This window comes from Varanus komodoensis, unplaced genomic scaffold, assembly GCF_004798865.1.
Source record: "Varanus komodoensis strain SLA01 unplaced genomic scaffold, ASM479886v1 scaffold90, whole genome shotgun sequence".
NCBI lineage: Eukaryota > Metazoa > Chordata > Lepidosauria > Squamata > Varanidae > Varanus > Varanus komodoensis.
The window spans coordinates 510,580-532,157 of NW_025336599.1; the positions used below are offsets into that span (position 1 = coordinate 510,580).

Genomic DNA, 21,578 nt, shown 5'->3' on the forward strand with positions numbered 1-21,578 from the left:
AGGTGATAAGTGGCTGGAGAGCAGCACTTGTGAAAGGGACCTCGGGGTGCTGGTTGACTGCAGGCTAAACATGAGTCAGTAGTGTGATGCGGTGGTCAAGAGGGTGAACACCACCCTTGGTTGCATAGCCAGAAGTGTGGATTCTAGATCAAGAGAGGTATTACTACCACTCTATATGACTCTGGTGCGCCTGCAACTGGAGTATTGTGCTCAGTTTTGGGCCCCTCATTACAGGAAGGCTATAGCCAGGTTAGAGTCAGTGCAGCGTAGGGCCACAAGGTTGGTGCCTGGTTTATAGGGGATGCCGTATGAGGCCAGACTGAAGGAACTGGGTCTCTTCAGCCTGGAGAAGAGAGGACTCTGAGGGGCAACATACAGGTATGTGAGGGGATGTCACACAGGGGTGGGTAGAGGCCTGTTCTCCCCTGCAGAGGAAGGCAGGACGCGCTCCAAAGGAGCAAAGCTCAGGGAGCCAAGGTTCCATTTGGATGCCAGGAAGCACTTCCTGACAGTTAGGACCCCAAGTGTGTGGAATGGGCTTCCACGAGAGATCATTGAGGCCCCATCAGTGAGGGTGTTCAAAGATAGGCTGGACATGCCCATGGTGGGCATGTCGTGAGCGGAGCCGGCTGGAGCCAGGGGTCAGACTAGATGGCCCGGGAGACCCCTTCTGACTCGCTCTGTTTTTATACCTACCCCCCCACCCAAGATCTGGGGCAGAGGCCCTTCTCCGGGACCCCTCCTTGAAGATTAGGAGGGTGACTACCCAGAGAAGGGCCTTCTCTGCAGTGGCACTCCGATTGTGGAATATGCTCCTCAGAGGCGTTTGCCTGGTGCCAAGGTAAAACCTTTTTATTTCCACAATGTTTGAAGACTTGATTGTTTTAATATGGGGTTTTACTGTTGATTGGTTAAGATTTTGACTTAAGGATGCTGTGTTTTATTCTAATTTGCCTTACTGTTAACCTATCCTAAGGCCACGGCAAGGGATGGTCTAAACAAGTTTTAAGCAAGCAAGTTCTGGGGCTTGAGGGAGGCTGGATTGGTGGCAATTAGGGGAAGGGCCTTTTCAGTCATGCCTCCCATATTGGAATGAGCCTCCCACTGAGGGCCACCTGGCACTAATCTTACTGGACTTCAGCACCAGGTAGAGACGCTTTCCTACTGCTGGGCATTCAATTGGTTTACTGCGGCTTGCCAGCTGCTATGCAGATTTCCTTCAAGTAGTCGTACTGGGGGGGGGGGGGATTGCTATCTGCTTCAAATGTGGTTTTAAATTTTGTAGCATAAGCTTTTTGTTACATTTTAATGTGGTGCATCTTGTATTATTTAAATGTGCTGTTGGAAACCTCTCAGAGAATTTCGGCTGTTGGGCAATATAGTAAATAAATAAATAAATAAATAAATAAGTGAGCATTTCACTCCTCGTGAGTTTCCTCTGCGTTTTCCTCCTCCTCCTTTCCCTCTTTTTCCTCTCCTCGCCTTCCTCCTCTTCCTCCTCCATAGTGTGAAAAACTCATACAAGAAAGTGCACCATTTTCCAGTCGTTTTGCGCTTTGGCACAATTGCGACTGACACACGCCTCCTTTTGCCATCTTTGTTTTGGATTTCCTGGCCTTATTGCTCCATTTCTGGAGGCAATGCCAGGTGCCACAGAAAATAGAACTTTTGCATGACAGTGGTTAAACCCAGGACATTACTGGAAACCTCTGGCTTACTAGGAACACGCTGCACACACCAGAGATGGCCAGATTCCACATTTCTTTTCTCCTATATTGCACTCATTTACACCTCAAGATCTTTCTCTCCCAAATATGAAAAGCTTTGTGAATGTCCATACGTTCTTATCCAAATGAAACTGAAGCAAAATTTTCACCCACTTGAACCAACCAAACTCAATCACTATAGCTTTTCCATCACGGATAGACCCATGATGCATCTGGGCACCACACACCTGTTAACTGTTCAGATCCTTTCCTAAAAGTAGAAGTGGTGATCCTACGTAAGAACTAATGGGATTGAAGGCACAGGGGTTCAAAACCAGTTGATTATGAGGCAGTGGCTCATAACCCTGGCCTGAGAGAACTTATCCGTCCATTCTGGCATCTCCCACATTTGATTAGAAACAAAAACAAAAACATCAATAGCAAATCATTTTTGTCCCGAATACAGAGTACTTTGGAAACTCTGGAGAAGTCTCATTGAAGCCAAATGGAAATGGAATTACCACACACGCCTGAGCACTCACAGTCTGCTCGCTCCTGTATGGCACCTTCTGCTCGCCCAGGATGTTGAAGCCACATTGAAACTGAAAGGTTACCATTCCATTTGAGTACAGGACCCTGATCTGTCCTGTCCTGTCCTTTCCTTTCATTTCCCCTTTTTCCTAACCTTTGCAAGACAAAATTATAAGCCAGGGCTTGTTCTATAATCATAGGCTTATGAAAACAGCAAACCATCGCCCTGGATTTGGACATAACAAGCACACGGCTTGCTCAATGGAACCCTCTGGCCAAAGCGAGCATTCAGACAGCTAAAGAGCCTGGGAATGGCAGACAAACACCTGGTCCCGGGGCTCTAAGACTGGTCTGTTGCTGAGGGGATGGCTGTTATCTGACAGGCTGGCAGCACGCTAATCCTGAATATCGTCTTCTTTTAAGTAAATGTTGCCACCAGTGCAGCGAAGGGCCACTCGGATGGCGGCTGGTTTGCAGGGGAAGACCTATGAGCAGAGACTGAGGGAGCTGGGTCTCTTCAGCCTGGAGAGGAGCAGACCCAGAGGGGACCTGTTAACGACATGCAGGTACGTGAGGAGGTGCCACACAGGTGGGTCATGGCCTTGTTTCCCCTGCGGAGGAGGGCAGGACGCGCGTCAATGGAGCCAAGCTCAGGGAACCAAGATTTAGGCTGAATGCCAGGAAGTACTTCCTGACAGTTAGGACTCCGAGGGTGTGGAATGGGCTTCTGTGGGAGGTGGTTGAAGCCCCAGTGGTGAGGGTGTTCAAGGACATGTGCATGGTAGGCATGTCATGAGCAGAGCCGGCTGGAGCTGGGGGTCAGACTAGATGGCCCAGGAGGTCCATTCTGACTCACTCTGTTTCTATGTTTCTATGTCTCGCTGATGCAGAAGCTACCAAGTCCCTTTCTAGGAAGTCACAAAATGTTGCCTCTATATTAACTTACAATGCTCTCATAACAACAAGAAAGGTATGCATAATCTCTGGGCTGATTGCAAGTTAAGTTGCATATATTTTAATTAATTTTTATACCACTGAATAGCACAAAAGGCTCTCTATATCTACCATATAGATATGATGAGGGAAGAATTATGTTTATCTATCATCTGTATTCATGTTGAGATTTTCTAATGGGCAACTTTAATTTTGCATCAGTTAATTTATGCCATTACATAAACCATTTTGTAATAATGGATTCCAAATGGAAATTAAGGAGGATGTAGCTGTAGCAAAAAAGATGAATGGTGTCTCAGTGTCTGCCTCCATTTCCATATTCATCATGCATTTTTATCTTATAAAACAAGATTTATCACAGGAAGGTCATGAGTCTCCAGTACAAGCAGCCCCACCCCCAAAGCTACTTTTTCCCAGGGAAGAAGATCCCTGTAACAAAGGGCTTGGGCATTAGAGCTGCTCAAAGGCGTGTGGAGAAGCCCACCCTGAACATGGTTGAAGCACAAACACACTGACTTTTCAGGATTATAACACACTTCGTAACAAAAAGATTCCTTCCCCCCTTGAATTAACGAAGACTTGCATGTGACAAGCAAACTGTTCAATTATGGACACAAAAGAAACACGTGCGCAAACACCCGCCCCAGGGTAGGAACTGTGTTCAGCGATGCACTGATGGTCAGACTGTGCCAACAGCCCTGCTTTCTATTCCACAGGCCACAGTGCTATATCAGCCGTTTCCAAATGGTCTCACAACATGCCAATTAACAGCCAGAACTGGGCCTCCATAGATAAGGCAAACAACAGTTACATTCCAGAGAGGGTCCGCCCAGCACAGGCTCCCATGGGATTCAAAGGTGTTCCCATAGTTTAGCCTGGAATTATGGGAAGTGGCTTTGTTTGGAGTTCCTTCAATCCATTGCTCTTCCTGTCAAAGGGAGCATCCAAGTTTAGGAAAGCAAAAGCTTCCCCATATTCAGTTATTTTGGCCTTCCTCTGGTGAACCTAACACTTTTTTATACCCCCTCTCATTTTATTAGAAAGCTTCAATAGTCATAATCTATTCCTAGTCATTTGATGAAAGCACTTAATGGCAGCTGCCATCCACGCTCCTCCAAAGCCAGCACACTCAGTCTCAGCATTGGCAAGAAAGGGCCTGAACATGTTTAAGGCTGTTCTTAGAGACGGGCCTCCTCGGTCAGTCGGATCCCAAGAAAAAGCCCAGTGTCCATGCATCTGCATAAGCAAAGATCCCTTTCTAATTCACATAGAATATGCGGCGGCATCTGCAGTCGTGGGCATGTTGGCATTCGGGTGTGTCTGCTCCCTCTCGAGAATTCAATGGACCCACGGTGGGGGGGGGGACCAATAGAGCGTTCCCCATGCGTACCGTTGCACTGCAGTTGGGGCCTCCGAGAACTTTGCAACAGACTCAAATGTGCTCAGATTTATAGGAAGCTGGCCCATTGCTGGCGCCGCAGACTGGCTTTTCCTATGTCAAACGGTTCCTCAGACTGCGTTTTGTTTTATTTCCCATCGCTTCATGTGAACTTAGTCACCCCACCAAAATAATAAACTAAACTAAAATGTACACCTCCCCCAACCCCCATAGGCTAAAATATGAAAACATTCATGGGGGGGGGGAGGGATTTGCACATGTTGGGGGAATTTGGTGTGCATATTCAGGAGTATAAATTTGCCCAGTTGTGAATTTCCACAAATTCATATGGACATATTTGTGCTTGAGAATCTGAAAATGTAGATGGAATAGATTCTACATCTGATCAGTATTGATGGCTTGTCTTGTCTTAACAATGCTCAGATTGCCTTTCTGACATGGGGAGGGGGGGGCGTGTCAGGACAGGAAGGAAGGGACAAAAGCGAAAGGTGGGTGAAAGGAACTGAAACTTGCATACCTGCTGAAGCTGCATATGCCGATCCCCTTCTGAAAGAAGGCCAGAGCATCTAACCTTTAGTCCCAGTATCTGGGATTAAGCACCACTGAATTAGATGAGACTTGCTCCTGAGCAGACAAGTACAGGACAGCACTGTCAGAACTTCAGAGTTAGATCTTTACGACAATCATTTCAGAAAGATACCTGCTAAAATGGTAGCTTCTCTGGACTAAGGGTGAAAACTAAATAATGGCATCCAGAGATGAAAAGGAATAGATCTTGGATAATGTCCAGATACTCAATGCTATTCACTGTGTGTTTGTTCAAGAGGTGGTTGTGGCTCAACTTGCTCATCAGAGTGGTCTCTTTGGATGAGACCTGTCCCCTCAGCTTGGGGGGCTGCCAATGTGGTGCAAAGGGAAGAGAAAGTGAGGGAGTTACTGAGACATTTCCATGTCTGCTGTTATGACTTGAAAGTCCTTCTAAATGGATGCTCTCTACTTGGCTGGGATGTGGAGCCCTTTCCAAGAACCCTGGTGGAGGAAAAGGTGGGTGGTGACGGAAAAAGGTTATGCAATGGAAAGGGTTCTGTGTTTTCCCTCGCATCTGCTGCTTCTTTGCTTCAAATTCTGTCTTCCCTTCCTGTCACCTTGCAGATTTCTGGTAGAGTCCCGTGATCCCCATGAGAGATGATAAAGAAATGAAGATGAGATCAGATTTCTACAAATCCACTTGCATTCATAGAAACACAGAAACTTAGAAACAGAGCAAGTCAGAAGGGACCTCCCAGGCCATCTAGTCTGACCTCCGGCACCAGCCAGCTCCACTCACAACATGCCCACCATGTGCAGGTCCAGCCTATCTTTGAACACCTGCCCTGATGGGGCCTCAATGACCTCTCGTGGAAGCCCATTCCACACCCTCAGGGTCCTGACTGTCAGGAAGTGCTTCCTGGCATCCAAGTTGAACCTTGGCTCCCTGAGCTTTGCTCCATTGGAGCGCATCCTGCCTTCCTCTGCAGGGGAGAACAGGTCTCTACCCATATCCATGTGACACCCCCTCACATACCTGTATGTTGCCAACATATCCTCTCTGAGTCTCCTCTTCTCCAGGCTGAAGAGATCCAGTTCCCTCAGTCTCACCTCATACGGCATCTCCTGCAAACCGGCCACCAACCTTGTGGCGTAGCTGCACTGACCCCAACCTGGCTATATCCTTTCTGTAATGAGGGGCCCAAAACTGAACACAATACTCGAATTGCGGGCGCACCAGAGTCATATAGAGTGGTAGTAATACCTCTCTTGATCCAGAAGCCACACTTCTGGCAATGCAACCAAGGGTGGCGTTCGCTCGCTTGACCACCGCTTCACACTACTGATTCATGTTTTGCCTGCATTCAACCAGCACCCCGAGGTCCCTATCACAAGTGCTGCTCTCCAGCCACTTGTCCCCTAACCTGTACTCATGACACCCATTCCTATGCCCCAAGTGCAAGACCTTGCACTTATCCACATTGAACACCATCCTGTTGTCTCCTGCCCACTTCCATAGTCTGTCCAGATCCTTTTGGATCTGGAGTACCTGCTCCTCCGTTGTGGCCACTGCTCCAGTTTTAGTATCATCTGTGAATTTGATCAGCGGACTGTTCACCCCTTCATCCATGTCATTGATGAAAAGAATAAACAGGATCAGCCCCGGGCCAGAGCCCTGGGGGACCCCACTTGTCACTGGCCACCATCCCGATGATTCCCCACTAATGGTTACCCTCTGCTTTCGGTCAGTCAAACCATGCCCTAACCCATTGGACAGTGCTTTGGTGTATCCCAAAACTCCTCAGTTTCTCCACCAGGATATCATGGGGCACTTTGTCAAAGGACTTGCTGAAATCCAGGTAAACCACATCCACTGCATCCCCTCCATCTAGCCATCTCGAAACCTTGTCATAGAATTCCACAGGGTTTGTCTGGCAGGACCTGTTTTTGCGGAAGCCGTGTTGTGTGGCTGCCAGCCTCCCTTCCCTATCTAGCATCACTAGATCTCTCTCTATTATGAGCCTTTCCATTCTTTTTCCTAAAATGGACGTAAGGCTACCAGGCCTGTAATTCCCCATGTCCCTTCTACTACCCTTTTTGAAAATTGGGACCACTGAGGTCACCCTCCAGTCCTCTGGAACTTCACCCGTTCTCCACGAGGCCTCAAAAATGGAGGCCAGCGGGCGTGAAAGAACCCCTGCCAACTCTCTAAGTACCCTCGGGTGTAACCCATCAGGGCCTGGTGCCTTTGTAATGTCCAATGCCCTGAGGAGCCCCTCGACTTCAAGGGGGGGTGACTCTATTCTGTGCCCCTAAGTCCCCAGCTTCATCTCATCTCCTATGCGGATATCCCCCGTCCTGCTTTGGGGAGAACACAGAGGCAAAATAGTCATTTAGCATCTGTGCCTGTTCCCTCATATCAGTCACTGGATCTCCTTCCTCCTTATTTAGTGGTCCCACCACTTGTCTCCCCTTCCTCTTCCTATTTACATGCTGAAAGAAGCCCTTTTTGTTGCTCTTGATATTCTTGGCAAGTCTCAGCTTGTAATCAGCCTTAGCCTTGCAAAGAATTCTTCTGCAATGGGTCTCCTCCTCCCGGTATACCCTTTTGTCTATTTCCCCCAGTACCCATTTCCTACGAAGGTGCCTCTTTCATCTAATCCCTCTAACCACCTCCTTTCGCATCCATGGCGGCACTCTCCTCTGACTAGAGATATCGTCAAGGCTTGCGCCTCCAAAACCTCCCTTTTGAGTGCTATCCACCCCTCCTCAACTTGCTTACCTTCCAGTAACCTATCCCAGGAGACTTTCCCCAGTCTGGCCTTCAGTTGGCCAAAGTTGGCCCTCTTGAAGTCCCAGCTTCTAGTGCTCGACCTGCTGCACATCCCCAGTCCCCTGATCTCAAAGCAAAGAATGGAGTGATCATTCGCATCCAGAGCTCCCCTAATCTGTACTTCATCTATCAGCTCCTCTCTCTTGGTCAAGACCAAGTCAAGGATGTTTCCCCCCCTCATCGCCTCTCGGACCGTGTGAAAAACCTGCCCTCTTTAGCTTCTAGGAAGCGACGTGACCTGGCTGTCACCGCCGAGTGAGTCTCCCACGTAATATCCGGGAGACTGAAATCTCCCATAATTACTGTGTCTCTCCCCCAATATCCTTAGAACCTGGCCTGTCAGGACATCATTCAGGGTCTCAAGTTGACCTGGAGGGTGATAACATACCCCCACTGTCAGGTCTCTTTCCCTGTCAAAACCCCTAAGTTTCACCCAGACTGCCTCTACCGAATCCCCATCTGTGCTGCAATCTATCTCACTGCATCCTGTCCCTCCCCTGCCATATAAAGCCACGCCCCCACCTCTCTTTCCCTTCCTGTCCTTTCTAAACAGGTGATACCCTTCTATGTTCACATTCCAGTCTTGTCTTTCATCCCACCAAGTTTCTGTGAATCCCACAAGGTCATACCCTCCTATTCCCAGGAGAGCTTCAAGCTCTTCCTGCTTGTTACCCATGCTCCTAGCATTGGTGTACGTGCACCTCAACCCCTTCCCTCCGCTTCCTTTCCTTGGAGTTCCCAGCCTCCTCCTTCCTCCCATCCTCCCTGATCCCTGGCCCCTCTCTGTAGGAGTCCTGTCAGTCCCTGCAGTATCTCTAAAACCCTGCTCCCAGAGCCCTGCTCCTCCCCCAACACTTGTCCAGTGCAGACACATTACTGGGGGGCCTGACCCCCCTCCCCCCAGCTCAGATTAAAGTCTTCCGGACGAAGCTCGCTAGAGCATCTCCAAAGGACCTTTTCCCCATCCTTGTGAGGTGCAACCCATCCGTTCCCAGAAGTCCATTGGCAAGAAACCGGGTGCCGTGGTCAAGGAACCCGAAGCGTTCCTTCTGGCACCACACCCTAAGCCAGTCGTTCACCTTGGAGGCCCTCCTGTCCCTTCCTGGCCCAAATCCCCGGACTGGTAAGACTGACAAGAAGGCCACTTGGGCCTTTAGCTCCTGGAGTTTCTTTCCCAAGGTTCCAAAGTCCCTGGTGATCCCGACCACACTGACTGGCCATGTCGTTTGTGCCCCACATGGATCACCAGGAGCGGCTGGTGACCCCTGGAGCGAACAAGACACTTCACTCTGTCCTTCACTTGCCAGATGTCACATTCTACGGTGACTAGCTTGTTTCAGGTTGCAGGGATTCTGCAGACTCTCTCTCTCTCACACACTCCTCCACCACCCCTTTCTGAATTTTTTTGCTGGGTGATACAAATTAATAATAAAAGTAATAACAACAATAGCAACACTGTCCAAAACTGTGCACTCCTTCTCCATAGACTAAAGCTTGAACATGTGAATTATAGAGGAATTGTCCATTTGTGCAAGTGTTCATTTTCCAATGAGAAAGCAGGTTCAGTAAGTCCAGAAAAAGCTGATTCAGTTGATGAGCTGTAGGTGCCCTCAATTCGTTCTTCTATGAGAAGGGTAATAAGATGTCCAGTGATAGGGGAACATTTCCCATATAGTATTCTTTAGTCTGGGGGAGAGAGGCAACTTATGGGAAGAATGTCACATAGCAGTGGATAAAGACTTGTTTACTGCTGTCCCCGCAGGCAAGTGTCTTCCTGGGATTACAACAAGTTGGGCATGGAGTGCAATCAGGATGACTATAGTTTAACAATGAAGTCCATCAGCTTGGAAGTGATAGTGACATAAGCTGAATGGAGACTTCCTCTGGTCTGGAACATTGTACACCCATGAATCTACCCATACTGAGGGACACACAGGAGACACAGCAATTGCGTTCCTTCTGCACTGATGGTTTCTAGAGGTGTCTGGCTGACCGCCAGTGCAATGTGATGCTGCACAAGATGGACCTTTACCCTTTATAACAATAAAGGGTATTGTTGTAGGGCTGTATCCACGGTGAGTCAATCTGCAATGCTACCTGTGTCTGAGTAAACGTACAGTGAACACACAGTGTTTGAGTTTACTGAGATTGGATGTATTATTTCTTGAGCCTGGCTTCCTCTTCTTTGCATTCCCTAATGTGAGCATCTTTTTCATGTTATTTTTTGGACTGAGAAAAGTGCTCATTTTGTGGTGCATTTTGACCACCCCATTTCTATATATTACCTTTCCCCAACCAAGTGTCCTGCAGATGTTTTGTACTGCAGTTCCTTTCTTCCCAGGATATTGGCTATACCTGTTGAGGCTGATGGGAGCTGTAGTCTAACTCATCTTCAGGGCACTAGATTAGAGAAAGCTACTCTAGATATGACATGCGCTCCTCAGAGAGGTCCACCTGGCGCCGTCGTTATTTGCTTTTCGGCGCCAGGCCAAGACCTTTTTATTTAAACATCATTTTAATTGTTGATTTTATTTATTGATTTTAACAACTTTGGCCAGGATGTCTCCAACTGTATTTTATTGTACTAGTGATATTTATTTATTTGTAAGCCTCCCCAAGGCTTAGGCGAACGGGGCAGCATATAAATCTGCTAAACAAATAAATAAATAATAGCTGTAACTCATCCACAACCCTGTTTTCCTTCCATAATTCTCCTGGAGAGAATCCAAAAGAGTGTTGCTACTGTTTCATGGGGCTTTCTTTCTTAATGGGATCATCCCTGAGAGCTGCCATTAGCTCTGCTTAAGAGGACACAGGCATTCCTGGCCTCTCTGTGTTGACTGAAGACGCTTGCGAGGTGTTTTGTGTTGCTTTAATATGGGCAGAAACCTCCGTGTGACCAGGCACCTTGCTTTGTCAGGGTCCCCCCATGTCCAAAGGACTTGACTCATGCATGGAGGCTGGGTCTTACTGCATGGGTCCATCAGAAGTGAGTACCTTGCATACGAGACCTCATCCATCTTATCCGTGTTCACATAAGCTGTGATGTAGAATGCCTGAATAGGGCCGGTTGAAGGCAAGCTTTTCTTTGACTGCCTTCTGCTCATCACCAGTCCAAGAGGCAATGAGAACAGTCAGGCCTGGTGTAGAAATTCTCCACACGGCAAGCTGGTCAGGCCTGTTGGGCCTTTAATTGCCAATGAATTTAAGCTGCAACAAACCTTCAAAAGCAAATTTTAGGGGAGGAAGGTGTGAAGAATTCAGCTCAATGGCATTTTTAGAAGATGTTTTGCATATTCCTAGGAGAGGTAATCACACTCAACCTGAGCACGTAATAATTGGCTCATGGATCAAGTTCAGTTTGCTGCAGTGGTTAGCTATGGTTCCTGGGTGAGAGCTCCAAATAAGTTTAGCATGGATGCAAATACCTGAGGCTGTGGAAATTGGTATTCTCCCTGAGCTGTAAGCTCCCAGAAGCATCCATTTGGAAACAGAGTGCTAGACTGGAGGACCTTGTAACCAGGGTGGGAAGACATTTGTTCAGCCCGATTTCACCTCTTAAACCAGCACGTGGGCCAAAACTCAAGTTATCTTTCAATATCCATACTTAATTTTTCAACAGAGCTTCCCAATCCTCTTCATGCTGTGTCCCACAGATTTATCAGGGACATGTGTACCAAAAGGAAATAACATTTCCAAACATATTAAACTAGAGAAATTACTTGCAAAAATGTGTCTGTTTAGCAAAACGGTATATGCAGATGTGTGCATTCGAGGAAATGCACACAAAAATGTGCAAGAATTCAAGTAAGCATTCAAAAAAAGTTCAGCACAAACTGGATTTAGGATTAAAAACAGAAACTGAGAGGAACGTAAATGTACAGATTCATCCATCTATATTTGTGGCAAGCTTTCCATGTAGACCTTCACTCTTAGCATCTTGGTCAGCAGGAAGACAGATTTAGGAGAACTGTTGGCTAGCCCAAGAAAACCATTTAGATGCACCAGTGGCCTGGCTCCATGGAAGGCAGCTTCTTTGACAACAGTTTAGGTTTCTTTGTGGGGTGGGGAGACTGGCAAATCTGGGCCAGTGCCCCAGACAACCCATGGCAAGGAAGTCTGCCCAAATCTGTGGAGAGCTGCAGCCAGTCAAAACATGTAAAGCTGGACTTGATGGACCAGCCATATCATGGAACACAGCTCTATAATCTTTTCCGGCAAAATCTGATCTCTTGCTTCTGATGTTACAAGGCCAATTCAGATCTGGGAAAGCAGCTTTTGATATCTTTTCTAACAGAGTTCATGTACATGCTTCATGGTTTGTTTGTTTGTTTTTAAGGTAGTCTTCTATTTTTTAACTGTTCTTTGTTTCCCCTCTCTGTATGTCAGGTGTAAATACACAAATGCCCATGCGCTCGTCTTTCTTCCCTGAAGCCATTTCTATTTCCTGCTGTTCTTTTTGGGAGCATGCTTCTGCTGTCAGCATCTTCTAGGTTTTTTTCTCCTTTTTTTCTGACAGAGCTTCAGTTCTCTCCATTCAAAATGGCTAACTGAGCCGAAGCCGGGTGGCAATCGATCTTGCAGCCAGTCAATATCTCAGGACTCTGTAGGGAACTAATAAATTCTGAATCACATATTTTCTTTCTCCCTCACATCTAGATTGTATCCTCATTGGCAAACAATGGAAGGGGCACAGCAGAAGCAGCCATGGAGAAGAAATTGAGCGGTGTGAGACCGCGGTCTAGGCAAGAGCTTTTATGAAATAAGATCTTCAGTGGCGCCTAGAAGACACGCATCATGCTTTAGATTTCTGTGCAGTTCTTCACTGGGCGTGGGGAAGAGAGCAGGGAGCTTCCTGTGAAGCCATAGCCTTGAGATAGAGAATTCTCACACTACAACTGAAATGTGAAACACTTGGAACCCCTCTCCTGCTCAGCAACACCTGCTTGGGATGATCCAGTCAGCCATTCAGTCAAGAGACCTGAAAACCTGCAACCAAAGGTGCAGCTAACGCTTAGACGGAATACAGGACTGCCACTGCCTGTTTACTGGGCAACCTACTCGATGCCCTGCCCTCATCATGTTCTAGTTCTAGTTCCTCACCTCCAATGGTCAGCAACTGGCTACCTCCATGGGCTGCCCCAGTCCCACCTCCATCGTTCAGGAAATATGCAGCACAGAAGCATTAGGGGATGGGGGAGGCTGCACTAGATGTTTCCATATGGGTTTGCAGCCCTGTATAAAGGATGCACCAGACCAGAGATTCTTGACTCCCATGTAAAGAGCTGTATCTTGGCGGCAGAGTAGTTGCTTGCATCTCCTGGTAGGGTAGGAAAAACGCCAGCCTGGAGCCCTTGAGGGCCATTGCTAATGTGAAGAAGCCCTCCAAGGAACATTGCTAATTTTACTGAAAGTCCTGGGGCTTCCCTTGAGTTTTTTGAGATATTTTACCTCCAGAGAAATTAGGGATGCCAATGAAATTAGCAGCTCAGAGAACAAACCCATCCTCATTCAAACAGGGATAAATTGCTTTGAGCAGGGCCCAGTTCCATGTGAGTGTGAATTCAACTCAAAACGGGATTTGCTCCTTTTGCCTACTGGTGTCTCTCCCTGCCAATCCTTGGTGGGTATAAAAACCTTACACTGGTGGAAGAGCCTACCTCTCATTGACAAAGAAGTGACAGATCCCATAAAACCAGGGACATGCAAATCAGCAACATCTGAGCTCATGTTTCCAGGCTTTGACTCAAAGCTCACCCTGACTGGAGTCCATTGCCAGGCATCCCCCTGGCGCTGCAGTCTCAGAGGAGGAGACTACTTCAGAGGTGGAGGGATCCAGATTTGGGGATTATTTTCTGCCCAGCGTCACCGACGAGTGTAGGCTCCAAATACATGTTAACAAAGAACAAACTCCTTCACTGCAGCAGTCCACCAAAGCAGGCATCTTTATCTAAAGAAACGCTTGCGTCCATATATGCCCTCCCGCCCCTTGAGATCAGCAACAAATGCCCTTCTCCGGGAACCCTCTGTGAATATTAGGAGGGTGAGCACCCGGAGGAGGGCTTTCTCTGTGGTGGCGTCCCATCTATGGAATGCGCTCCCCAGAGAGGTCTGCCTGGCGCTGTCGTTATTTGTTTTTCGGCGCCAGGCTAAGACCTTTTTATTTAAAACTTATTTTAATTATTAAATTATTTGTATTTCTAGGATTTTAAATTTTTAGCCGAGATGCACCGGAGGTTTTTAAATAATTTTTTTATTGTTATATTGTTATTTATTTATTTATTTATTTTGTTTCTGTTGTGAGCCGCCCCGAGGCTTCGTTGTGATGGGGGCGACATAAAAATGTTTTAAATAAATAAATAAATCTTGCAACAGTCCACAGATCAGGAACCATAGTCAACCTGCTTTATCCAAACTGAAGCCTGAAACAAGGTATTAAGTTTCAACAGTGCATCCCAAGGCAGGATCCCAACGTGTGGGATTCAAGACTTTGCCTCTGCAGCAGCTGTTATGCAGGGCCAGAGTGAATAATGTTCCTTGCTTGTCAGACTAGCCCTATGGGGAATCTTGGTCTGAAACTAAGAAGAGGCTGAGGAAGCCTTGAGAGGAGAAGACTCAGAGGGGACCTGTTAGTGACATACAGGTACGTGAGGGGGTGCCACGCAGAGGTGGGTCATGACCGTTTTTTTCCTTGCAGTGCAGGGCAGGGTGTGTTCCAATGCAGCAAAGCACAGGGAACCAAGGTTCAGTTCGGATGCCAGGAAGTACTTCTTGATGGCTAGGACCCCGAGGGCATGGAATGGGCTTCCACAAGAGGTGGTTGCAGCCCCATCGGTGAGGGTGTTCCAGGACAGGCTGGACGTGCGCAGGGTGGGCATGTCGTGAGTGAAGCCGGCTGGAGCCGGGGTCAGACTGGATGGCCTGGGATCTGTGTAACTCCATCCCACTTGGCATGTGTCCCTTGTTGTTCTCTGGGAGACAGACCTGGGCATGCCCTTTGCTCAGCAGAGGTCGCTCAAATAAATGATCCAGTCACACCCAGATATGTGGTATGTGTGCTAGTGAATGCTTGGCTTGGCCCTGAGCATGCCCAGATGCACCACCTTAAGACCAGGAATCCAGCAGGTAGGCAGGCAGGGATTTCTTCAAGCAGGCCTATGTGCTGCTGGGCACCCATTCCCATTTGCAAAGGTGTAGGGGTGGTTACGAGAGATTGGCAAAGTAAAGGATTAGTCAGGAGTCCGTGAGGAATCTGCTCTGGGGGTGGGACACCATCAGGTCCCCAATAGTCATGGAACCCTCACCAGAATCTGAGTCATGCATAAATACTGGGCAAGTGGCATCCCTTCTCCACATGATATACAGGCTTTGCTTCTGCTTCCCATGATATGACATGACATGACATGTCATGGTGTGTAAGAAGGGCGCTGGTTATGCAACCTTTGCTCCATGAGGGGAATTCACTTCCAACTCGACCTGCTTCCTAAGACCGGGATGGAAGGAAGGTGGAGAAGGCTAGAGGGCCAGATTCTGTGCAACTGTACCACAACCGTAAGATTGGAGGATTGTGTGTGAAGAAGGGAGGTTGCCAAAGGTTTTGTGGGTGGTATCAGGTTTGTGTCTATGCATTGTTGTGCATGTTGCACATGCTGGGATGTGCGACACTGGAAAACTTATTCCGTTTGAGTTTGATGGATTGCGACACTTTTCTGAACCAACTATCAAGAGATGAGCAAGTCAGCACGTTCTTCAACTTCATTGAAATTGCTCAAAATATTTGAGCCAGTTTAGAACTGCAAACTAAATATAATTAGCTCAGTTTCTGCAGATTGGGACACAGAAGTAAAAAAGCCCCTTCTCCCTCCCAGCAAATCGGGTCATCTTGACTTTTCTAGCGGTTAATTTCAGGTGTATGCAAAATACAGGTCTCCATCCTGTGTGCACAAATTTACAGAGCACAAACCTAAATTTTGTTCAGATTTCCCTGGCATTCTATAAAAAAGGCAAAGATCACACAAATCACAGTCCCATTAACCACAAAAATTCATATGCTGGCTCAGCTCATGTCAGACTGGACTGGCACCAACACAGTGTCGAAAGAATGAAATCTAGAAGCCCAAGTCAAGAAAGAAACTACTGAATTTTCACCCTGGTCTCGGCATCCTCACACATTCCTGGCACGTGCGGGTCCCTCCTGAGTGTGCGCAAAACCCCTTAAGCTTCTTTCAAATATTCCTCATGAATGTCGACCAAATCAAGATGCTTCTCTGCAAAGCTGGAAGTAGGTGAGGTACCTCATGAGGAGGAATTTCCAAACTCTCCTTGAATTTCTCCATTCTAGAAAATACCAGTAGCAGCTCTAATTAGTGCAACAGCTGTTGGTGAACGTGTCACCTTTGGCTCTGTTCATTTCTATAGTTCTGTGGTGCTAATAATGATTCAAACTGCATTTAATTATTTCCCCCAAAATATAATTAAATATAATACAGTCCCTGCCTCTTGCGACAAAAAAGCCCTCTTTCCCCTCCTAGAAGCTCAGATTCTGCTTCCTACTGTCAACAGAGGATGTAAATGATTTCATCTTAAATGTCTCAAAAGTATCATTGGTAATAAATAAAAATTACATTTTTTCCCAAGTACTACTTAATGAATGTTTAATGTTCATTCCAATTTAATGCAATCAATCTCTTGATAGCTCAGTGCTGATGATGCAATAGAATCACAATTAGGTTACAGTGAGCTCTATGTAGTAATAAAAACAAAATTTAATTACCTCTATTTTTAGGATTGGATTTTCTTTTCTTTTTATCCAAACCCAAATGGAGGACTACAAAGAGTTTTGTGAGTGAAAGCTGTCTTACATTTTGAAGGTTTGTAACTGCAGTGCCATTTAGTGATGGTTTAATTCTTGATGGGATTACGAAGGAACAAAATTGGGTAGAAGAGAAGGAGATCACTTTTTAAAGCTTTTCCTAAGGCAAAGGAGTTGTGGGAAGAGCACTGAGCTGTTATACTCAAAATTCAAAGGAACGTCCTCACCCAAATCTACTGCAGATTGCAAACGATTCTGGAGCATGTTCTAGGGTGCATGTGCCCCGTCTACTGCCCATGTGAACTGTACCTAGAACACACCTAGCCATAGCTCAGTGATGGAGCACATGATCCACAAGCTGAAGGTTCTGGATTCCCCGGGTAGGGCTGGGGAATGATCTGAAAGTCAGCAAAGACAATACTAGCCTGTGGACCAAAGGCATCTTCCTAAATTCTTGTTTCCTTGTCCTTGTGAGCTGCAAGAGATAGTCAGTGTCCAAGAGAAACCTGGTTCTCTGGAACACTTGCCCAACAAGCTGCTCCGTTTGACTGATTAGTCTTAGTGAGCTTCCAAGAAGTTCCAGGATGTCCCAGAACATGATTTTACATGAAGGGATTTGGGCTGTGGGATCTTTCTACTGGATCTGGTCAACCTTATATCAACGAGGGAACTGAACTGCCCACAAGCATATCATTTGGGACAGGAAGGAACTGTGAGTGGAGTTGCTGCACAGACACCAGACGGAAACTGGTGGGTGTGTTGGGGGACAAAGAGGCCATGGAAGGCATCGCCTCAGGGGTCGAAGGTCAGCCTGCTGCATTCCCACAACTATTCATCCAGAGCCGCATGCAGGTCTGCCAAAGGAGTGAAGTCAGAGTTTTGGAGGGCCTGGGACATGCACATGAGGTGGACGAGAGAAGACTCTCCCGGAGCTGTTGCCTGTCTGATGCAAAACAGCAAAGCAAGTGGGACTTTGAGGCAGTTTGCTTCGCTACATTAGAACAGCATCCAGAATGCAGAACCCTATGGAAAGGCCTCTTTTCCTGTCCTGGACTGAACAGGATGGGTAAAAGCTTAACCTGTTGAATTCCCAGGTGCCTGACAGCACTTGCTGGAGAAAAAAGGTGGCCATGCTGGATGCAAATTGACCAACTGAGCCTCCTTCAAGGTCACTGATGAGTGAAACCAGCCAAATGATGATAGATGCAATGAATATAGGGAATTCCAAGGAAAAACAGCCATTTTTAAAAAGATTCTCCATAGAAGGAAAATGGATGAAAGACAGTCAAAGCTTATGCATCAAACCCACAAAATAAACAAAACCCAATGCTGTGTACCATGGTCAGCATGCACAACAATGAATACTTACATAAATGTCTGCACCATAAAATCCATCCTGGTAAACAACACTGCGGGGATGCACACACAGAGAAAAACATTCATATTAGTGCATTTCCACATGCAAATGCCACCAACCCCTGAACCTTTGAGGTTAGTCTCATCACAGGAACAAAGCAAAACTGGAAAAGGTAAACCAAACCAAACGGCAATATATAAATATACATAAAATTTGCATAGGGTGGGGTGCTTTTCACATTGGCAGAGGAGTCTGGAGGTTTGTCATGGATCTTCTCGTTGATAAGGAAGGCTGTGCTCCTGACACTGCCCTGTGACGGCGGTGCGCCGAGTCCCTGGCGCGAGGCGAGCCATGCCGTATTTGGAAGTGCTGCCACTGTGTGCATTCCCACCCTCCAGCAGTGTCACACCTGTTGCAACGCCCAGCCTAGCTCTAGCAGTGGTGCAAACATGATCTTGTGAACGGTCTAGTCCAGGGATCCTGCCTTACAACCAAAGAAATGTACTGCCATTCATACGATGCTCCAGTGCCAGCGTGAGGCGTGGAGATGCTCCCACCCTCCAGCAATCATTCCTGCCTGCACTTTAACAGATGAAGGGCCCTTGCACAGAACCCGCCCTCACGCCTCTGCTCTCCCAGTTCATCTTCCCGACTCCCTTTCCTAAGACAGATACCACAACAGGCACAAACCGTTTTGGTTTTGCACAAATCCTGCTAGAGCCACGTGGGTTTTACATACCTACTTCTGCTAATTCCATTTTTGTATGCATGTATGTATGTATTTCATTTTTATAGTGCACAATATCCAAGGCTGTCTGGTGGTTAACGAAGGTATGTGCACACAACACGTGCTCACAAACTTAAAACAATAAAAACACAATAGCAATTGCAAGTCAAAATTCAAAAAAGGCTTTAAAAAGTTTTTAAAAATGCTTTAAAAGGGGGAAATTTCCACAAGACATAGCCTGTCTTTTGTTAACAGCACAGCTATTGGGAAATATAAAAGTATGAACCTTTTCATTCATAAAAATGAATCATCTAAATGAACTATCTTGCAAATATCTAAAAATCAACTGCCCCAAGCTGCCTTGACTCACATCACAGCAATTGGCATCAGTGTAGAACTAATAAACCAGGATCTGGAGTGTTGAATCATCAAAATTAATCCCCTCCAACTGGGTTCCCCATACATTCCTAGTTAGAAAAACCTTCAATCTGGAATTCGGAGAACTTTGGGGGGCTCAGGTTTGGCTGATTCTCCACCCCTAACTCTTGGCAATGAAAAACAGTAAGTCTGCCCTTCATTTATTTATTTATATTCATTCTACTCCTACGCTGCCCCATAACCCAAAGGTTCTCTGGGCGGCTTACAAATGCTGAAAACAGTCTGCAGCACAATTGACAAAACAATTAATAAAAGAGATAAATTAGATAAAACAATAATAGATTACAACCATCTCATGCTGAAATATAAACCACACGCAACATGATAAATGAAACCATTAACAACCAAAAATTAAATTAATAATCTATAACAAACTATAAATGAGAAATAAATTGAATGAACCAAAATCTTGTTTGAACAAAAACATTTTCACCTGGCATCTAAATGAAAGAATTTTTGGCTCCAGCCATATGTCCCTGGGGAGCGAGTTCCACAGCCCAGGCACTACTCCTGAACATGCCCCTTCCGAGTCCTTTCCTCCCAGGACTCATGGCAGGGTAGACTGAGGAGGAGTTCCAAGGAGGATCCAAGTGGACGGGAAGGAATAGATGGAGAAAGGCACTCCCTCAGCTACCCGGGTTCCAAGCCATTTAGGGCTTCGTACATCAAAGACAATTGGAATTGAGTCCAGACTGGAACAGGGAGCTGATGGAAGACTGGCATGAGACGTTCTCACCAGCCAGTCCTTGCATACAGCCATGGAGCCCTGCTCTGTACTAGCCGTAGTGTCCGGGCCATTCTCAAAGGTACCCCACGTAGAGGACATTGCAGTAATGCAGGCAAGAGGTTACCACCGCATGGGTCAGTGTGGCAAGGCTCTGCTCATCCAAGCAGGAATGTAGCTGAGAAATCAGCCAAAGCTGAAGAAAGGCGCCCCTGGCCACTGAGTCCACCTGAGAAAACAGGGGACGTGTGGGGTCCAGGAGCATCTGTAAGTGATGAACCTTTTCCTTTGGGGGGGTGTAACCCCATCCAGGGCAGGTTGTCTATTATATTTATATTCCATCTGCTTTCCTTTCAGGAAACTTAAGGCAGCTTACATAATTCTCCTCCTCCTCTCCCTCCTATGGCAGTGGAACCAGATGCCTAGAGAGGTGGTGGGCTCTCCCGCACTAGAGACATTCAAAAAGAAACTGGGCAGCTATCGGAGTGGGATGGTGCAAACTGGTGTCCTGAAACAGCAGGGAGCTGGACCTGAGGGTCTTCATGGCCCCTTCTAACTCTACCATTCTAGGATTCTATGATCCTCACAACAACAATCCTGTGAGGTAGCTTGGGCTGAGAGTCTGAGCACCCTAAAGTCACCCAGTGAACTCCATGGCTGAGGAGGAACTGGAACCCAGATGGCCTGAGTCCCAGTCCAACATTCTGACTACTACTCCACACCTGCTTGACCAGATTGGGCTGCCAGGGTTTGAAGTAACCTATAACTTGCCATTTTATTGCCACATCCTGCCCTAATTAAGTTTGCTGGGAGTCAATTAATCCTTCTTTACATTTGCAGAGTTTCCTCTTCGGATGCGGCAGCACTCCCCTCTGGCACGCTGCACCCATCTTGCTTGCCTCAAGCCAATTCAGCTATGAAGGTTCAAGTGCAGCCTGATGTGAGTGTGAGTTTAGGGATTTGTAAGCATTTAGAGAGCACACGGTGTGTCCAGATGTGTAAAGAGGGAACATCCATATGATTTGTACAGAAACACAAAATCCCTACTTTCATCACCTATAAATGGATCAAATGGGACAGGGGCAGGATGAATTCTCAGCCCGTGTTACCAGTTATGGATGCAAGCAGGGGAGGGAGTTGTGCATGCAACCAGAAGTCCTGGTTCCAACCAAGAGGAGTGCTCTGTTTGGGACTACAAATGCATGAGGGCTTGATATTCAAGGAACATCACTAGGCAAATGATTGCTGTACCTGATGTCAGGGCTCACAGGAGGGGCGGCCCAGGTCTGCACATCGCCGACACGTGTACAAAGTACAGGGCTGCTGGCAGGATAAAGGCTTGGCCTGTACACGCAGCTCCTGCTGCAATGGATTCATGTGGAAAAATATAGTGCAAAGGGGCTCGTAGGCCTGGTGCTGGAGGGCTACCCTTGAAAGGTGTCCGCACATGAAAGGGCAGGGCAGCCAACCAACTGGCTTCCTGCAAGAAGGCCAGCAGGCATGGAGGAAGACTGTGCCAGCAGGGACCTTTTCTCCCTAATGTGCTACAGTTTGTTTCTACTTGGTTGG

The 21,578-nt window shown here is 47.0% G+C and overlaps 1 protein-coding gene across 2 annotated transcripts in view; it reads right to left on the reverse strand.

Annotated features, from left to right (window-relative positions):
• The window catches only part of LOC123017274 (RNA binding protein fox-1 homolog 1), a 242,826-nt gene that overhangs the window by 61,074 nt on the left and 160,174 nt on the right, over positions 1-21,578 (reverse strand). For both annotated transcript variants that reach the window (XM_044418531.1, XM_044418532.1), the window contains exon 9: positions 18,133-18,172. In XM_044418531.1, coding sequence (XP_044274466.1) covers positions 18,133-18,172 — 40 coding nt within the window. The remainder of the gene's footprint in view (positions 1-18,132; positions 18,173-21,578) is intronic.